At 38.3% G+C, this 17425-nt stretch overlaps 2 protein-coding genes across 2 annotated transcripts; one reads left to right on the plus strand and one right to left on the minus strand.

Annotated features, from left to right (window-relative positions):
* Nucleotides 1-7169: 7169 nt before the first annotated feature.
* gch2 (GTP cyclohydrolase 2) lies at nt 7170-11472 on the plus strand. The gene is made up of 6 exons (XM_053510766.1): nt 7170-7505; nt 7882-7991; nt 8166-8221; nt 8855-8886; nt 9027-9111; nt 10590-11472. Exons 1-6 carry the CDS (start codon nt 7232-7234, stop codon nt 10717-10719), a joined length of 687 nt encoding a protein of 228 aa, XP_053366741.1. The 5' UTR covers nt 7170-7231; the 3' UTR covers nt 10720-11472.
* Nucleotides 11473-11559: 87 nt separating this feature from the next.
* Nucleotides 11560-14825, minus strand: cript (cysteine-rich PDZ-binding protein). The gene is made up of 5 exons (XM_053510767.1): nt 14712-14825; nt 12702-12767; nt 12557-12611; nt 12331-12434; nt 11560-12227 (listed from the first exon to the last, which is right to left on the minus strand). Exons 1-5 carry the CDS (start codon nt 14725-14727, stop codon nt 12163-12165), a joined length of 306 nt encoding a protein of 101 aa, XP_053366742.1. The 5' UTR covers nt 14728-14825; the 3' UTR covers nt 11560-12162.
* Nucleotides 14826-17425: the final 2600 nt, after the last annotated feature.

Consider the following 17425-nt stretch of genomic DNA (forward strand, 5'->3'; position numbering starts at 1 on the left):
TACCAGTCTTGGCTCTGACCACAAGGTTATGGTACTTCCAGGATGGTCAGATGAATCACTGTTTATTTGTCATGCATCTGCATTTACTGCTTAAATTCATGTCAGGGTCATGGTGGATCAGGAACTGTGGGTGTGGGGTGCGAATACCACATGAATAGGATGCCAGGGCATCATGCGTACACATATTTGTTAACACCAAGTACAATTTTGCATAGCCAATCCATCTCCTGGCATGTTTTTTGGGAGGTGGGGGGGAACCAGAGAACCAGGAAGGAACCAAGATTGCCGCATGGGAGAACATGTGAAACTTTACACTGACTGTAACCCAAGATTTAAGTCATGGCCATTGGGAATGAGAGGCTGTGAATAACGGTTATATGCTGTGAAAAACAAAAGTCCTAAACCTTTAAAACTTTAATTAAAGTATTTCACTTTCACTCCTGACAAAGTTTATGCACCCACTACGGTCTCCACTTGAATATTTAATTCCAGGACCTGACTTTTTAATACATACAGTACATTTATGCCAAAACGTAAGCCATAGCAACTTACCTTTTACCTCATTATAAATCTGAGCAGTTGAGGATTAAGTATCTTGCTCAAGGACCCACCAGCTGTAGATTAATGGTGGTATGGGTTTAAACCTTTGACCTTGCGGTCAACAGTCCAATGCCTAAACCACTAACCTACCCTTGCCCGTCTTTCCTTAGGAAGAAGTCTGGTGCAAAGCAAAATCTCAGAGGTCTTTACCTTATCACAATACCAATTTTAATATACTCCACTCAACTGAAGGAGTGTCTGTAAATTACAAGCAAGCAAGACCCCTAATTGCTCAGCTCTATGCTTAAAATGTTCATTCATTGTCCATGCCACTTATCCAGGCAGAGTGGATATTGAAGCCTGTGCCAGGGCATCCTCACATAAATTACCAAATAAATGAATGCAATAAAGCTTCTTTTGATTTTTATATTTTCACAGTTACATAAGACCGTTAAAACAAATCATCTAATTTACTTCAGCTTAAAGTAATAATTACAATCATGGTCAGGTGATAACCCACTTGCATTTGCTTGTAGTCTTTATGTTATATTATTTGTATATTTAAATAAATAAATGTCTGGAAATTAAAAAAAAGCATGTGATTAGCTGCAGATAGAAGGAATGACAAAATCCTTGGGTGGTATAATGCAGGAGTGGAGATATAATGAACATGTGTGAATGTACATAAAGGCATGTCAGAATAAATTCACAGTGTAGTACAACATATGAATTAGTGGTGTAATGATCAGACAGTTTGCACTGAAGCAGTGATTTAAATGACAACAATTTAAATGAATCAAGACTACACTGTAAACCCGAATAAGTTGGCAAAACTCTGAGGTAATCAGTTACATAAATTTTTTTAAGTAATGATGTTTTCAGTTTTAAGTAAATGGAACTATGAGTTTTTGAGTTTGTTGTATTTTTTTTAGTTGTTGCAAATCAAATAAATTGTTGTTGGTCTTTCAGCTGCTCCTGGCAATGGGTGCTACAGCAGACAATCCGTCCCGCACACAAGCTTGGCACAGGTTTTACACCAGATGCCCTTCCTGACGTAACCCTTCCATTTTATCTGGTCTTGGGACAGGCACTTCAACCAGTTGTTGGGAATCGAACCCGGGCCTTTCACATGGCAGGTGAAACACCTACCACTGAGCCACCAGTGCCCCATTGCCCTGATGACGTCAGACACAAAATCGCTAGTCTGAAAGATTTTCAGTTGGTGGAACTTTAAGGTGACAGTTACTGTTACTTAAGTACTTAAAAGATACATAAAATAAAATTTGTTCAGCTAACTTGAAATGTGTCATTTCTACAAACTCATAAATACCAAAAAGTTCTAAATACTCATAAAGGTTAATTAATTTGAACTAATTGTAATTATTTAAGTTAACAGTACTCAATATGTTTAATTACTTTGAGCATTTACATTTACATTTAGGCATTTGGCAGACGCTCTTATCCAGAGCGACTTACATTTTTATCTCATTATACATCTGAGCAGTTGAGGGTTAAGGGCCTTGCTCAAGGGCCCAACAGTGGCAACTTGGTGGTTGTGGGGTTTGAACCTGGGATCTTCCGAACCGTAGTCCAATGCCTTAACCACTGAGCTACCCCTGGCCCATTAGCATTAGGGTTTACAGTGTAACCATATACATACCATTAGAGAGAAGAAGAGTTTATGAGAGTAAGGATGCTGATATGCCTGAGATCCATCTATTTCATCCATCATCTGCTAAACTGGTTATCCCGTGTAGGGGTGCAGGGGCCTGGTGCCTATCCCAGGTAACTTAGGCCACTAAGTAGGGTACACCCAGGATGTGGTGTCAACCAATTAAAATGGCAATTAATATGGATTGTTCTGATTGCACATGATGAAACATATATATACAGTATACCAAGATAACTGTTTTGTAAAATAATGAACATCTTTTAACATAATGTTAAAATAATTAAATATAGATTTTTAAAATTATATTATAATGTATTAATTAATAATAAATATTTATTATATTTAATTTTAATTGATATTTTTTAGTGTAATCATTCTCTTTTTAGTGAGCCTAGAGTATTTTCAGGTTAATCAGGGCAGCGAGTTTATCTTTGCTGAGTGATCTGTGGCCTTTGTAACTGAACTGCAATATTTGCCTTGATGACTTTTGCCTTGAAGTCTTGCTTTGCTCATTGTTTAGGACAGAAAGAGGTGCTGATATTACTTTATGTTCTTTCAAAGTGTGAAAAAAAGCACACACAAAAAAAAAAAACATATGGAAGCACATGTGCCACATTGAGAAATGGAGCAAAAAGAAATGAAGCAAATCTTTTGATCATGTACGTCTAATCGTCTCCAAATATTTATCTGATTTCACAATGCAGTACATAAGCCTACTGATAATCTGATTTCCCCTGATAAACCTCTTTTTAAGTTGGGCTGAAAAGAATTCTGTTAATTAACTAACAAACTTTGACAGTTTTATCCCATTGGTCTCGATTTGATCTTTTTGATGTTGATGTGCATATTGAAGCATATGATATATTACAGCATTTAATAAGGGGTTCATAATTTTACCCATCCTCATCCTGTATGTTGGTGTCAATTTATTCTGGTCTATTTACAGTGTATCAGTAACATTTGCAATCAATTCCATGGCACTATGCATGCATAGTACGCATGAACACACACATTCCTCTGCTCCTTCACATCTAGCTGCAACGCTCCACACCAAGAGGTGTGGGGAATTCATCCAATGATCGTTCTAGATTGCATTATAGCACGGCATAACGAAGGCAGAGGCAAGAGTGGTTGAGTGGGAATTGAGTGTTCGCCTATGTCTAATGTGAAAGGCGCAGCATGGTCGCTTCTCACATTCAGGGTCAAGGGTTCGATTCCCAGATCGGATCTATGTACCTCCAGGTATTCTGGTTTCCTCCTACAGTCAAAGATCTGCAGAGTAGTCAAATTAGCCTTTCCAAATTGCCTGTAGTGTATATGCTTGTGTGCCCTGCAGTGGATTGGCACCAGGGTGTCCTCTGCATTATGCCTTGAGACCCCATGACTCTGTACAGGATAAGGTTTTTTTTTTCAAGTACTTCAGTTCCTCAGCAGCCCCAACTGTTTTGCTCATGCATAAAATCATGCTACCTATAGTCAAAACATGCTACCTAGTACAGCTCACCATAAAAAAATCTTATCTTTTCCACAATGTTACTTTGAACTTAAACATTTAAATGTTTGCATCTGCAAACTGGTTTTGCTGCACAATATTGCACAGTACAATCTTATTTTATTATTGCAGCTTCTTTAATTTTGCACATTCCGCTGTTGGTTGCAGTAGTACAAGGTAGCTCAAGTCAACAAAGTACCAGAATCAGTTTTTCTACTCATACCTTACAGAGGAAATTAGATGCAGAGTCTAATCTAATAGAAATTCACAGCTGATCATAATCAATGAAATAAAAAAAAAGTGAATGTAAGAGCATTTCCATATGCACACATTGTGATGAGAACTCACATGATTGGGACTTAACAATTGTGTGGTCTTGAGAAACGCACTTCTTAAGTGAGACTAATCGGAGAAAAAAGGCTTCAATTTGCTATGGGGCATAAAGATTAGACTTTGAAGCAAAGACAAAAGGTCATTCAGTGTGCTTTTCATAATCTGGAAATTGAAGAAAGATATCATAAGATTACGACACAAAAACATAATTCCCAGTATTGTGAAGATTTGCCTTGCCCCACTTGGAAAGCACTACCCCTCTAGGTATGATCCCATAATACCTGGGGGTTCGCTGTGGTCTCCGTTACCAGGACACTGGCGGCAGATAATGTCACTAGTGTATAACTGATATCCAATGTTAATGTTATGTTGTGGTAATGATATGGCTGATTGACATATACTCTCTCTCTCTCTCTCTCTCATCCTCTATACCGCTTTATCCTGTATTCAGGGTCGCGGGACACATACTGTATACTGTATCCATATAATTCTACTGTATTCATTTCATTATTATATTTTATTTAATGCCATTATACAGTAAGAAACTTTGTAACAGTATACCTGTAAGCTTCGATAAAAAAGAGAAGCCTTGCAGAGCCCATGCAGTCTGTTCACCTGCTTTCCATGGCGATATGATTGATGTGATCTGACTCCAGGGCAGCTGTGTTTAATGTCATAGGCTGACGCATGAACCTATCATGATGATGTCAGGCCTGGTGCAAACAGAGCACCACAAGCATCCCTTGCCACGTCAGAGAAGCTCTATAATAGACCATTTTAGTGTACGCAGATCCATCATCTCCACTCAGATCACACTTCCTATCTAATCCAATCTTTCACCCTGTTTCCATTCTGGTCTTGAATCATTTTTAAAAGACAAAAGCTTTATGTGTTTCCTTGTTCCTCCAGGGTCTATTAGGACCTTTGAAGGAGCATAGAAAATGAGTAGTGATGCAACACACTGATGCAATAGGCCATGCTATTTCAGTACAATGGGCTGTATTAACAGATTGTATGAATGTATAATTGCCAAAGATGTACTTAGTGGGTTTTTGTTTAAGAATAGCACAAGAAATAGAGTTGCTTATGTTAGAAATACATTGCTAAATAATCTTTAATCTCAAAACAGTTTGAACACATGTAAAGTAGCCGTGTGTTGCACATGTTAAGACAAAAGATAACTTTACAATAAAGCTCCTATGGGATATGCGGAATGTTAATACTTATAGAGTGGGAAGTACATAATGTACACAATCCTCCTGGTGCTCTGGTTTTTTCCCGCAATCCAAAAACATGCAGATTAGGCTAATTGCCTCCCACCCACTGATCAGTAACCCACTAAGCTACAGCCTTAAATATTTGAGCCACCCCTGCCCTAAAAAAATATTACATTTAATATGCAAAATATATGGAAATAATATATATATATATATATATATACTCAGCAAAAAAAGAAACGTCCTCTGACTTTCAACTGTTTTTACTTTCAGTAAACTTAATGTGTAAATACTTGTATGAACACTAAAAGAGTCAACACCATAAGACATAAACTAAAAATGTTTCACAGTGCATCCCTGAATGAAGGGAGGCTCAAAATCAAAAGTACCAGTCAGTATCTGGTGTGGCCACCAGCTGCTTAAAGTACTGCTGTGCATCTCCTCCTCATGGACTGCCTATTGCGGACAATCTGAGCACTGATGGAGGGATTGTGTGTTCCTGGTGTGACTCGGGCAGTTGTTGTGGCCATCCTGTACCTGTCACGCAGGTGTGATATTCGGATGTACCGATCCTGTGCAGGTGTTGTTACACGTGGTCTTCCACTGCGAGGATGATCAGCTGTCCTTCCTGTCTCCCTGTAGCGCCGTCTTAGGCGTCTCACAGTGTGGACATGGCAATTTATCGCCCTAGCCACATCAGCAGTCCTCATGCCTCCCTGCAGCATGCCTAATGCACGTTCACGCAGATGAGCAGGGACCCTGGGCATCTTTCTTTGGGTGTTTTTCACAGTCGGTAGACAAGTCTTTTTAGTGTCCTGCGTTTTTAGAACTGTGACCTTAAATGCCTACTTTCTGTAAGCGGTTAAGATCTTAACGACCATTCCACAGGTGCATGTTAATTAATTGATTATGGTTAATTGAACATGCATGGAAAACATTGTTTAAACCCTTTACAATGAAGATCTGTAAAGTTATTTGGATTTTTACAACATTATTGTTGAAATACACAGTCCTGAAAAAGGGGCGTTTCCTTTTTTGCTGAGCGAATATATATATATATATATATATATATATATATATATAAGAGATTATGTAACTGCTTGGTGAAGTTAACCTGTAGAAACTTCACATTAGAAATCACTGTATAGGACTTTAAAACAATGGACAAAAGGTCATGTGGTCTAATTAATTGAGATTGATCCTATTCCAGAGTGATGGGTGAGTCAGGGTAAGAAGATGCACTCATCATGCATAGTGCCCACTGTATCAGACCTTTGGATGCCTGGAGTTAGGATCTAAGGTTGTCTACGCTCAGCAATGTTATGTGGCAATAAACTGAAGCCCGCTGAGGACCTAAATGTATAGAAGGACTAGGTAATCTCATTAGACCTGGGGTTTAATTTCCATCCCAGGTCTATGTGAGTGGAGTTTGCATGTTCTCCAGGTGCTTGGTGGGTTTCGTCCAGATACTCCGGTTTCCTCACGCAGTCTAAGGACATGAAGGTTATTGATGTTTCCAACCTGCCACTAATGTGTGAATGAAAGTGTGTGCTCCTGTGATGGATTGACACCTCTTCCACGGTGTGCCCTAGGTCTCCTGGGATAGGCTCCAGGCCTTATCTGGACCCTATATAGATGATAAGTTAGGGGATTTTAGACGATAAGTTAGGGGATGAATGAGATTTTATCAGAAAAAGAGTAATCCATAGTGTGAGGTGTCTTTTCACAATTCACCTGTCCGAATCCATTCACCAGCCTAAATTTTCCTGGTAATGACACCATTGGGCAACGTATCGTGAGCAGCCAGTGAGGGGATGAAGCTGTATAAATAGGGCGACGCAACGAGACTGGTGGAGCAGAAGCGGAGAGCAGCAGGTGCCTCCAGCACGTGACACACGGACTCCTGTAACCAGGACCTGCATATCTGTATCTGCTGACATATAGTTCAGTGCGGCTCATAAAACGTACCTGTGCGCGATGGAGTGCCACACTGGTGTGGAAATGAACGGCGTGATAGAGGTGCGGTGCCATAACGGCTACACCAGCGAGAGCTCCGTGCAGAAGATGAAAAGAGGCGAAGCGGCGCGCGTGAAAGCGGACGAGCGGCGGGAGGCGGCCATGCAGTCAGCCTACACTAACATCCTGAGCGCTCTGGGAGAGGACACCGAGCGTGAGGGACTGCTCCAAACTCCTCTCCGAGCCGCCAAAGCCATGCAATTCCTAACCAAGGGCTACCACCAAACCATCTACGGTGAGGAAGCCATTCTGCGCCTTGTACCGCCGTATCACCTGCGACTTCTAACTTGATTTGGGGAAACTGACTTAGACTTTACTTGGAATATTATGGGTTTTAATACAGTTTTAATCAAACAAGTTCATGTTCACCAAGCTTTTAAGTAGTTGTAACCAGTGGTTCATCAGTCAGGTAAATTCTGAAAGCGTGTTATAATTTATGGACTAAAACTCTAATGAATGGGTTAAAGCATGCCTTTGATTTGTTAGGTTTATTGCTATCTCCAGACGATACATGCAAATCATGCATAAAATATATCCTTTTGGCCTTTGCCTTGCACACAAGTGACAGTGACTAAACCAATGATCTGTTCCTGTCCTTCTGATATCTACAGACGTCCTTAACAATGCCATTTTTGAAGAAGATCATGACGAGATGGTTATAGTGAAAGACATCGATATGTTCTCGCTTTGCGAACATCATCTAGTACCGTTCTTCGGCAAGGTAAACTTTATCAAATCAGTATCATTTTGCCCGATGTTTAGCTAGGGAGAAATAAAGGGCAGTGCCAGGAGATCAAAGTTAACAGGTTCATGTTACCGAGAACAGATAGCAGACAAGAAGACTGAACAGGCGGTTGTGATATAATTTTACTTGCTTGTTTTCTGATCCCTATAGGTCCACATAGGATATTTGCCAAATAAGAAGGTGGTTGGTCTTAGTAAACTTGCCAGGTGAGTATGCAGTGCATGTATGTGACAGTTTGTAAAAACACATGGCGTCTCATCAGAGTGACACTCCAAAGACTGAGGAAGCGCGTTAGTAACTTGCCAGCGAGTTCTCCCATCATGGTAGCCCATTCACTTGAAGCTTAGTCGCAAGGGCTAAAAATGCATCCAATTGGATCTGAAAACAAAAATCCAAACCCGCTTCTGATGCTGAGGAAATCTCATCTAGCCTGTGGGATCCCTTACTACGTAACTTGTCGGCTGCAGACCTGGGCCGTTTTTTAGTCTTGATTGTGCGCTAAAGGCTTAAAACAAATCAAAGGCTTAAAACAATAAAACAAATATTCGGATGCATTTGTATACAGATAGCGAGTTAAAATGATTGACCAAGCATTTCCAGTTGTATATCAATGGAGTCCAGAGGCTAAACCAGGCCAGACCTAGTTAAAAAAAAAGGATATTGATTAAAAGATTAATGATTACAGCAGGCCAGAAATCAGGTGAGGACTTTGCTGGCTTTAAATTACTTTTATGTCATCCATAGCCAAACCAAATAAAATGCTTTTAGGGAAAAACAGACTACATTTGGTTGTCATCTGGATATATTTAACTTCTTGTTCTAATATTGTCACTCTGCAGGATTGTAGAAATCTACAGCCGCAGACTGCAAGGTAATCACCCACGGTCCAGTCAAATGAACAAATTAATGTCTCTGCAGAACTCATAAAGAAATCTCAATAGAGATGACATTTGATGGCCTTTTATGCTTAATATGTTACATACTGTATGTCCTAATTTTCTTCCATTGCAGTACAAGAGCGTCTGACGAAGCAAATTGCCATGGCCATCTTTGAAGCTCTGCAGCCAGCAGGAGTAGCAGTAGTCATTGAAGCAGCGTGAGTATCAAAATTTACTGATTAATCCTGTTTATTCCTTTATACACAGATATACAAGGCCTTACACAATGATGTTACTTTCTTTTTTTGATTTGATTTATATCATATTTCCAACAACTGAATGTCTAAACATTTTTTATTGTGAAATGGGGGGTTAATTGAACAAAAAAGCAGATATTTGTTAGTTGTTGGCTGTACTTTTACCATGAGCAGTTATTGGTAGAAACATTTTTAGCTTCAATTACAAATGCAATCCTCTAGGATACAGTCATTTTTAAAGGTTAGTGCCCCCTCTTTTAAGGCTATGTTTTTTGTGCAAAAACATCATAAAAATCATCTGATTGTAGTGGGTCTTAATACCGTATTAGGACCATACAACCTCAAATACAACATAAGTACTTCCTTACTGCTTTCACAGGATTTAATAGGGTAAGTTGCAATCAGGTGTTGCTAAACATCAGCATTAACACAATGCCAAGAAGGAAAGAAGGAAAGCAATGGTCTTAGAGAAGCAATTGTTGTTACACATCAAGGCTTATAAAACCATTTTTAAACCGTTTGGAATTCAATGTTCTTGTGAAAAGCATTCAATTCGTGCTGTTTTTTTGTCGTTGTTGTTTTTTGCATGTATTCATGACTTAATTTTGACCAAGCTGTCAAGCACGGCAGTAGAGGAATGATGATTTGGCCTTGTTTTTGCGACCATGCATCAAGAGCCTAATGTGAGGGCATCTGTCCGATTCGTAAAGCTTGGTCAAAAGTGGGTCATCCAACAGGACAGTGATCCGAAGCAGCCCAGCAAATCTACATCAGACTACTTGAAAAAATAGAATGATTATTAGAATGGCCCCGTCAAAGTCCAGACCTCAACCCAATTGTAATGCGGGACCTTAACAGAGCTGTGAGTAAGCAGAGCCAAAAATCTCAATAAACTAAAGCAATGTTGCGAAGAAGAATGTGAGAGACTAATAAGGCATACTGGAAACGATTATTTCAAGTTATTTCGGCTAAAGGCGAATCTACAAGGTATTAAATCATGGGGGGTACTTAGTATTGGCCACATGATGGTTTTCTTTTTGGCCTTCATTTTTGTTAAGTTAACAAGGGCACGGTGGAGAAAAGTTATGTGTTGTTTGTCTGGAGTTGTATTTGGTTAATACTAAGACCAACTATGATCAAGCTTTCAGTTTTTACACAAAAAAACATAGAATTAAAAGAGGAAGCAATAATTTTTACATGACTGTCCATCTATTTCCGTTAACAAATTATATATATATATATATATATATATATATATATATATATATATACAGTATAAAACAGCTTTTTTGCAGCTTCATCTTTCATCTCCATACTAAGCTGCATGATTATCATCGCATGTTTCATAGTATTACACCCCTATTAACTTTACTAACACATTATTAGCACGCTATCATACATTTCCCTTTGAAACTGAACAGTTTCATGTTTTGTTCCAGTCACATGTGCATGGTCATGCGTGGCGTGCAGAAGATGAACAGTCGTACCGTAACTAGTACAATGCTGGGAGTGTTCAGAGAGGATCCGAAGACTCGCGACGAATTTCTGGTCCTGACCAAGACACCTTAAAGTCTTACCGCACCTCTGTTGAAATTTCGTCTCGACATAAAGCACCAGCAAATCAGTTTCACATCTAACTGAGCTACAACACTCACATCCACACAACATAAATGTGCTTGCTGTTAAGTCCTTAAGTCCTTTGCAGTTTACTGAATAATCAACATATTTTTTCAGTGTACTCTATTTTTAAACATGAACTTCAGGACTTCATGCACTCCAACTATCTACTATCAACATGCTGTTACGCCTTATACATCAACCACTCATTCATCCTCCGTCATAGAGGCAGTTATTTTATTATTACTTACAGAAGTTATGTATTTTGCAACATGGTGCTTTATACTTATAATTATACATGTTGAAAATGTTTAGTATATTTAGTATTCATTTCAAAAAGTTAATATACTGACAATCTTAAATTGTGTAAATGTCAAGTTTAATTATTAAGTGTTTTCTACAATTACTACAAATTACAATTTCAAATTACTATTGTGACTTAAATTTTCATGCAATCAAACTATGATCAGATTGTGGGTCTGATCCTGTTTACTGGTCTGATTAATATTTATGTGATCTATAAATGTAAGCAGGTCAACAGTCAATGTTGCGTTTTACAAGAATTAGTTTGTCTTTATTATAATTAGTTCACATGTTTTTTTGGCGAGATAGAATTGTTTAAAAGAAGAAAAAAATAAATTATGAGTACTAGTAACTGAATTTCTTGAGAGGTTTGCTTTATCCGGTTCAGGATCATAGTGAATGTGGTGCACTACGTCACATACACTCTCTCTCTCATCTCAGACCCAAACGCAAGCGCACACTCTTACCTCCAACACACACGCATACACATTTCAATGGTTAACTCCACCATTTTATTATAGCAAAAACATATTTACAGCCAGAAAATAATATGAAGCAGAAATGAACATGTGCTTACAGAAAACATGGCAATAATAATAATAAAAACAATGTCATGATCATGATTACTGGATGAACTTTACATTAAACTGTTAATGATTATACACAACCCTAAAAAAATACCTCTGGGAAAAAGTTGATATTTAAATGTTAAGATGAATGTCGGTGCATACTGGGTAATAAAATAACCTGTGCTGGAAGCAGTGTGATTTGTGTTTCAAACGCAATATACATATTGAACATGGGTTGCAATTACATCACCATCTAAATAGTGAAGACTGCCCAGAAAGCATGAGTAAAACAAGTACTTAGACCTTTTTATATAGGAAAGGCATCTAATTATATTCAAACAGTGCAAGGTGCTATATTGCTTTAATGTAATTTACTGAGGAAAATAACATTAACGACAGATATCCAGCTTGGGTACAGTTAAATATAACTGCACGGTTGCACTGAATAATAACAAACACCATCACAAATTGATCGGGCACTAAAACCAACTTCTAAAAGGTATGTAATTTATGTCTCTGCCAATCACACTGAGGTCTGTTTATAGTTCTTGGTATCCAGGACCTTCTTGCCACACATGGCACAGATCCCTACAAAAACAGAATACAGGCGAAAAAACATTACAATATGTACTATTTAAGCAGTTTACGCTGTCCAGTACTACTAAAATTACTGCTTTTTCGCTTAACTTACCTTTCTTGTAAGCACATCCCTGACAGTAGTGTGACCCAGATTGGTGGACAGAGCTTTTGCAAATTCTGCATGTGGCAAAACCTGTCTTTCCATAGGGATCAAACCTAATGAAGACAGAGAAATGTTTTGTATATATACAATATTAACGCAAATGCTGCATTTCATATAATATTATTTGCAATGGAAAAACATTCGCAAAATTATGTTTATTTCAGAATAACCATACCTGGCCTTTTTTGATGTCAACATTTTATTTTCGTTGAGCTTCCGTCCTCCGCTCTCTGCAAGACACAAAACAGACATTATGGCTTTTTGTATAGTGCTTGCACAATGACTACAGATATGAGCCAACAACAGATAAAGCACATAACCTGTTGTATTTCTTGCACCATCTTTCCAGGTATCAGGAGTGATAACTCGACCAAGTTTCTTCTCACCTGAAGGAAGAACATTCAAACACATGAAATCAAGAGATGAAAACTTGACAAAACAATACAAAAGGAAAAATATTATGGACAAATAAGTACATAAGGTTAAACCATGCGCTTATTAAAACACCTTCTCTCTTTCATTACAGAAATGCTCACGGCTTTTTTTTTTTTTACATCACAGTTTATACTTAAATGAGTAAAGTAACAACAACAGCAACAATGCAGTAAAACTATCTTTCATATCCATTGGTCAACTCGTTGTGTACGCGTTCAACTATTCTAATGTATATATCTAATCAGCCGATCACATGGCAGCAACCCAATACATTTAGACATGGCCAATATTATCTGCTGAATTTCTAAGAGAGCATCAAAATGGGGAGGAAAAGACATTTTAGTGACTTAAAATGAGGCATGGCTGTCAGTGCCAGACAGGCTAGTAAGATTTTCATGTTCGACCAATTTAAAGGATTTACAGAGAATGGTCTAAAAAATCTCTCTGGGCAGTCTGGAGAATGGCCAGATTGGTTCAAGCTGACAAAAAGGTAAGGCAAGGAGCATATCTGAACACAGAATACATAATACTTTGAAGCAGACAGGCTAGAGCAGCTGAAGACCTCACTGGGTGTCACTCCTGTCAGCTAAGAACAGGTGAATGAAGCTACAATTTACATCGGCCTACCTAAATTAGACAATAAATAAATAAAAATATTGCATGGCCTAAGGAGACTATATTTCTGCAACATTCAGATGGTAGGTCAGAATTTGGTGTAAACAACACAAAAGCATGGATCCATCCTGCCTTGAATCAGTTGTTCATGCTGGTGATGGTGGTGTGACAGTGTGATAAATATTTTCTTGCCACAGTTTCGGCCCCTTAGTTCAAATTTTGCATAGTTTAAATGTCACAGCCTATCTGAGTATTGTTCCTGACAAATATCAATCCCTTCATGACCACAGCATAACACTTATGTCAGGAAGATAAAATCATCTCAAACTGGTTTCTTGAACATTACAAAGGGTTCACTTACTCAAATGTCCTCAACAGTCACCAGATTTTAAACCAATAGAGTACCTTTGGGATGTGGTGGAACGGAACATTCACACTATGGATGTGCAGCAACTGTGTGATTCAGGTCAATACGGACCACAACTTCTAAGACATGTTTCCAGCACCTTGTTAAATGTCTGCCACAAAGAATTTAACAGTTATGAAAGCTCCAACCTGGTACTATCAAAGCGGCGAGTGTCTGTATACACTCAAATGTCAACAATATATTAGCCATAATGTCAGAAAAAATGCTTCCTCATACAATAATATAAGACCAAAATTATGTGGACCTCTAACCATCAAGAACAGATTCGCTTGATGAAAATCCCGTTCCAAAACCATGAGCTTCAACATGGTACTCGTCCTTGCTTACAATAGTATCTCTGTTAACTGTTTTGGGGGCAATACAACAGCAGCTATATTAATTCTGGTAAAATCTTCTTGACATTAATCATGTATTATATCTTTTAATTGTGTAAAGCTGCTTTACGACAATGACAATTGTTAAAAGCGCTATACAAATAAAATGTAATAAAATGTAAAATAAAAAAAAGAGTAAATAAACAAACTAAGCTTGTTTAGGTGCTAACAGGAGCAAGCTAACCTAAACTAAACTAAGCTAAGCTAATTAGATCTAATTTCCTTATTGTTATTCTAGGCAGTTTATGTCTTGTACGTGATTACTTTACCTAAGACTAAATTAACTGTTAAACTGAGCCGTTCAGTGTGAGTTATTATAATTCTGTCTAACAGAATAACACTCCAACCTTCACTAGCCAGCCGCCTCCAGCTAAACTAACACACTCTATATTATCACACAATATTATCACACACACTCATATTAACACCTTATTTTACGAAATCCTACGTTGTCGTGTTTATAACGAAAAAATACGTACATTTTTCACAAACCATTGTGTAAAGCAGATTCCAAAGTCGAGGTCAAAAACAACCGTGAAAACACAAACAGTGGACGAAAGGCTTTACTCCGCCTGTCGCTTCACGACCGTCCGGAAGACGCTGTGACGTAACAACCGCAGACGCCACTTCCTCTGTGCGTTACCCTGGCAACGCAAAGACGCCTATGATTTCCTTGATAACAAAACGTGCACTTTGGAAGATGTGAAAAAAAAAAAATATATATATAGTGAATTATTTTACAATTACTAGCTTATGGAATAGTGGGGATATATTGATTAAATTCCTTTTTTATATTATATTAATTACATTTTTATTTTCATAATAATATTATGTCGTCCTTACAGTAAAAATGCTAATTTATATATACAGTAAGTCCCTTTACAAGCTCCATTTTTTCCGCGCTTCATTAAGGCTGAGGGGAAATTTTGCATGTCCACTTCCGGTGAAGTAATGTCCCATTGTTCACATACTCACTACACTGTTTAGAGTTCCCTTAAAAATGAGCACTTTCTTTCCATACGGTTTAGAATCGCACTTAACATGGCTGAACACACTGTGTAGTACACTTCTCAGGGATCTTCAGCTAGTATGAATGCAGTCCTTCTCATTTTTCCCCTTCATCTGTGTGTTTAATGGCGGTTGGCATCCACCATCATTGTCTGCATTACTGCCACCTTCGGGTCTTAATCTCCTTAATCTTCTTTTCAGTTTAAACCCACCAGAAACCCATCAAATTATTTATTCCTTGTCCTCTTTTTCAATTTTCTAAAATAATTTTCACAAGCAAGGTGTCCTTAAACTTTCCAAATTCCACTAGTTGTGCCATTATCTCATTTGTTTCTTGCTTATATTTTCTGCAGAGTCCAAAGACGTGCAGATTAGGCTAATTGGCTTTCCTCAAATTGCCTGTAGTGTGTGAGTGTACTGTACTGTATGTATGTATTTATGTATGTAAGTATGTATGTATGTATGTATGTGTGCCCTCTGATGGATTGGCACTCCATTCAGGGTGGACCCCTTCTGGTTTTTCCCTTCTGACTCTGACAGTTTAATAAAAAAATAATAATAATAAATAAAAACTCTTTTCAGATGTGTTGGACTAATGGTACTTAGTTATTAACCTAGTTAACCCAGTGTAAGTATGTATCCAATGTTGTAAACATTAAAGCACTTTTTGTAAGTTGCTCTGGATAAGAGCGTCAGCCAAATGCCTAAATGTAAATGTAAATATATAACACTCCTCTCTTAACTGCTTACTTTGCAAGTTTGTTTGCCATTTAATTTCCCTGGATATCCATATGAGCTGGAATCCACATGAATCTGATTATTTTGCCTTGTCTAGTCTTTCCAGTGTATGTGCTCAGAAATTCAAAAACTATCCCAATCTGTTTAATACACTGTGATGCTAAAGCTAAGATTAGATGGACAGCGTTTGTGAACAGCCGTTTTCAGATCTTGCCACAGATTCTCCATTGGATTTAGATCTGGACTTTGACTGGGCCATTCTAACACATGGATATGTTTTGTTTTAAACCATTCCATTGTTGCCCTGGCTTTATGTTTACGGTTGTTGTCCTGCTGGAAGGTGAACCTCCGCCCCAGTCTCAAGTCTTTTGCAGACTCCAAGAGGTTTACTTCCAAGATTGCCCTGTATTTGGCTCCATCCATCTTCCCATCAACTCTGACCAGCTTCCCTGTCCCTGCTGAAGAGAAGCACCCCCAGAGCATGATGCTACCACCACCATATTTGACAGTGGGGATGGTGTGTTCAGAGTGATGTGCAGTGTTAGTTTTCCGCCACAGATAGTGTTTTTCATTTTGGCCAAAAAGTTTTTTGGTCTCATCTGACCAGAGCACCTTCTTCCAGATGTTTGCTGTGTCCCCCACATGGCTTGGGGCAAACTGCAAACGAGGCCTTTTATGGTTTTCTGTTAACAATGGCTTTCTTCTTGCCACTCTTCCATAAAGGCCAACTTTGTGCAGTGCACGACTCATAGTTGTCCTATGGACAGATTCCCCCACCTGGGCTGTAGATCGCTGCAGCTCGTCCAGAGTCACCATCGGCTGTGGGCGCCATGAGGCCATCACAGAGCAGCTGTATATGTTCTGACCTTAGATTACACACAGGTGCACTCTATTTAGTCATTAGCACTCATCAGGCAATGTCTATGGGCAACTGACTGCACTCAGACCAAAGGGGGCTGAATAATTATGCACACCCCACTTTGCAGTTATTTATTTGTAAAAAATATTTGGAATCATGTATGATTTTCGTCATGATATGATTTGATTCATGTTTGTGGCTGTAATGTAACAAGTTCAAGGGGGCCAAAAACTTTTGCAAGCCACTGTGTATATATATATATATATATATATATATATATATATACTGTATTATCACTGTAAAACTTAGGTTCAGAGGCTAAACCAGGCCAGACCTGGTTAAAAACAGGGATATTGATCAAAAGATTAATGATTACTGCAGGCTAATAATCAGGCTGTAGGCTGGTTTACTTAAGTGTGGACAAACACTGGCTTTAAATAACTTTCAAGTCAGCCAGAGCCAATACCACAATTCTTTCAAAACAAATTAAATCTGTTATCTGTGATATATTTAACTTTCTGTCCTAATATTGTCGCTCTGCAAGGACTAGTGAAACAAATGTCCCTGTAATATCCTTGCAGAGCTCAT

The sequence above is a fragment of the Clarias gariepinus genome, chromosome 14 (genome assembly GCF_024256425.1).
Source record: "Clarias gariepinus isolate MV-2021 ecotype Netherlands chromosome 14, CGAR_prim_01v2, whole genome shotgun sequence".
NCBI lineage: Eukaryota > Metazoa > Chordata > Actinopteri > Siluriformes > Clariidae > Clarias > Clarias gariepinus.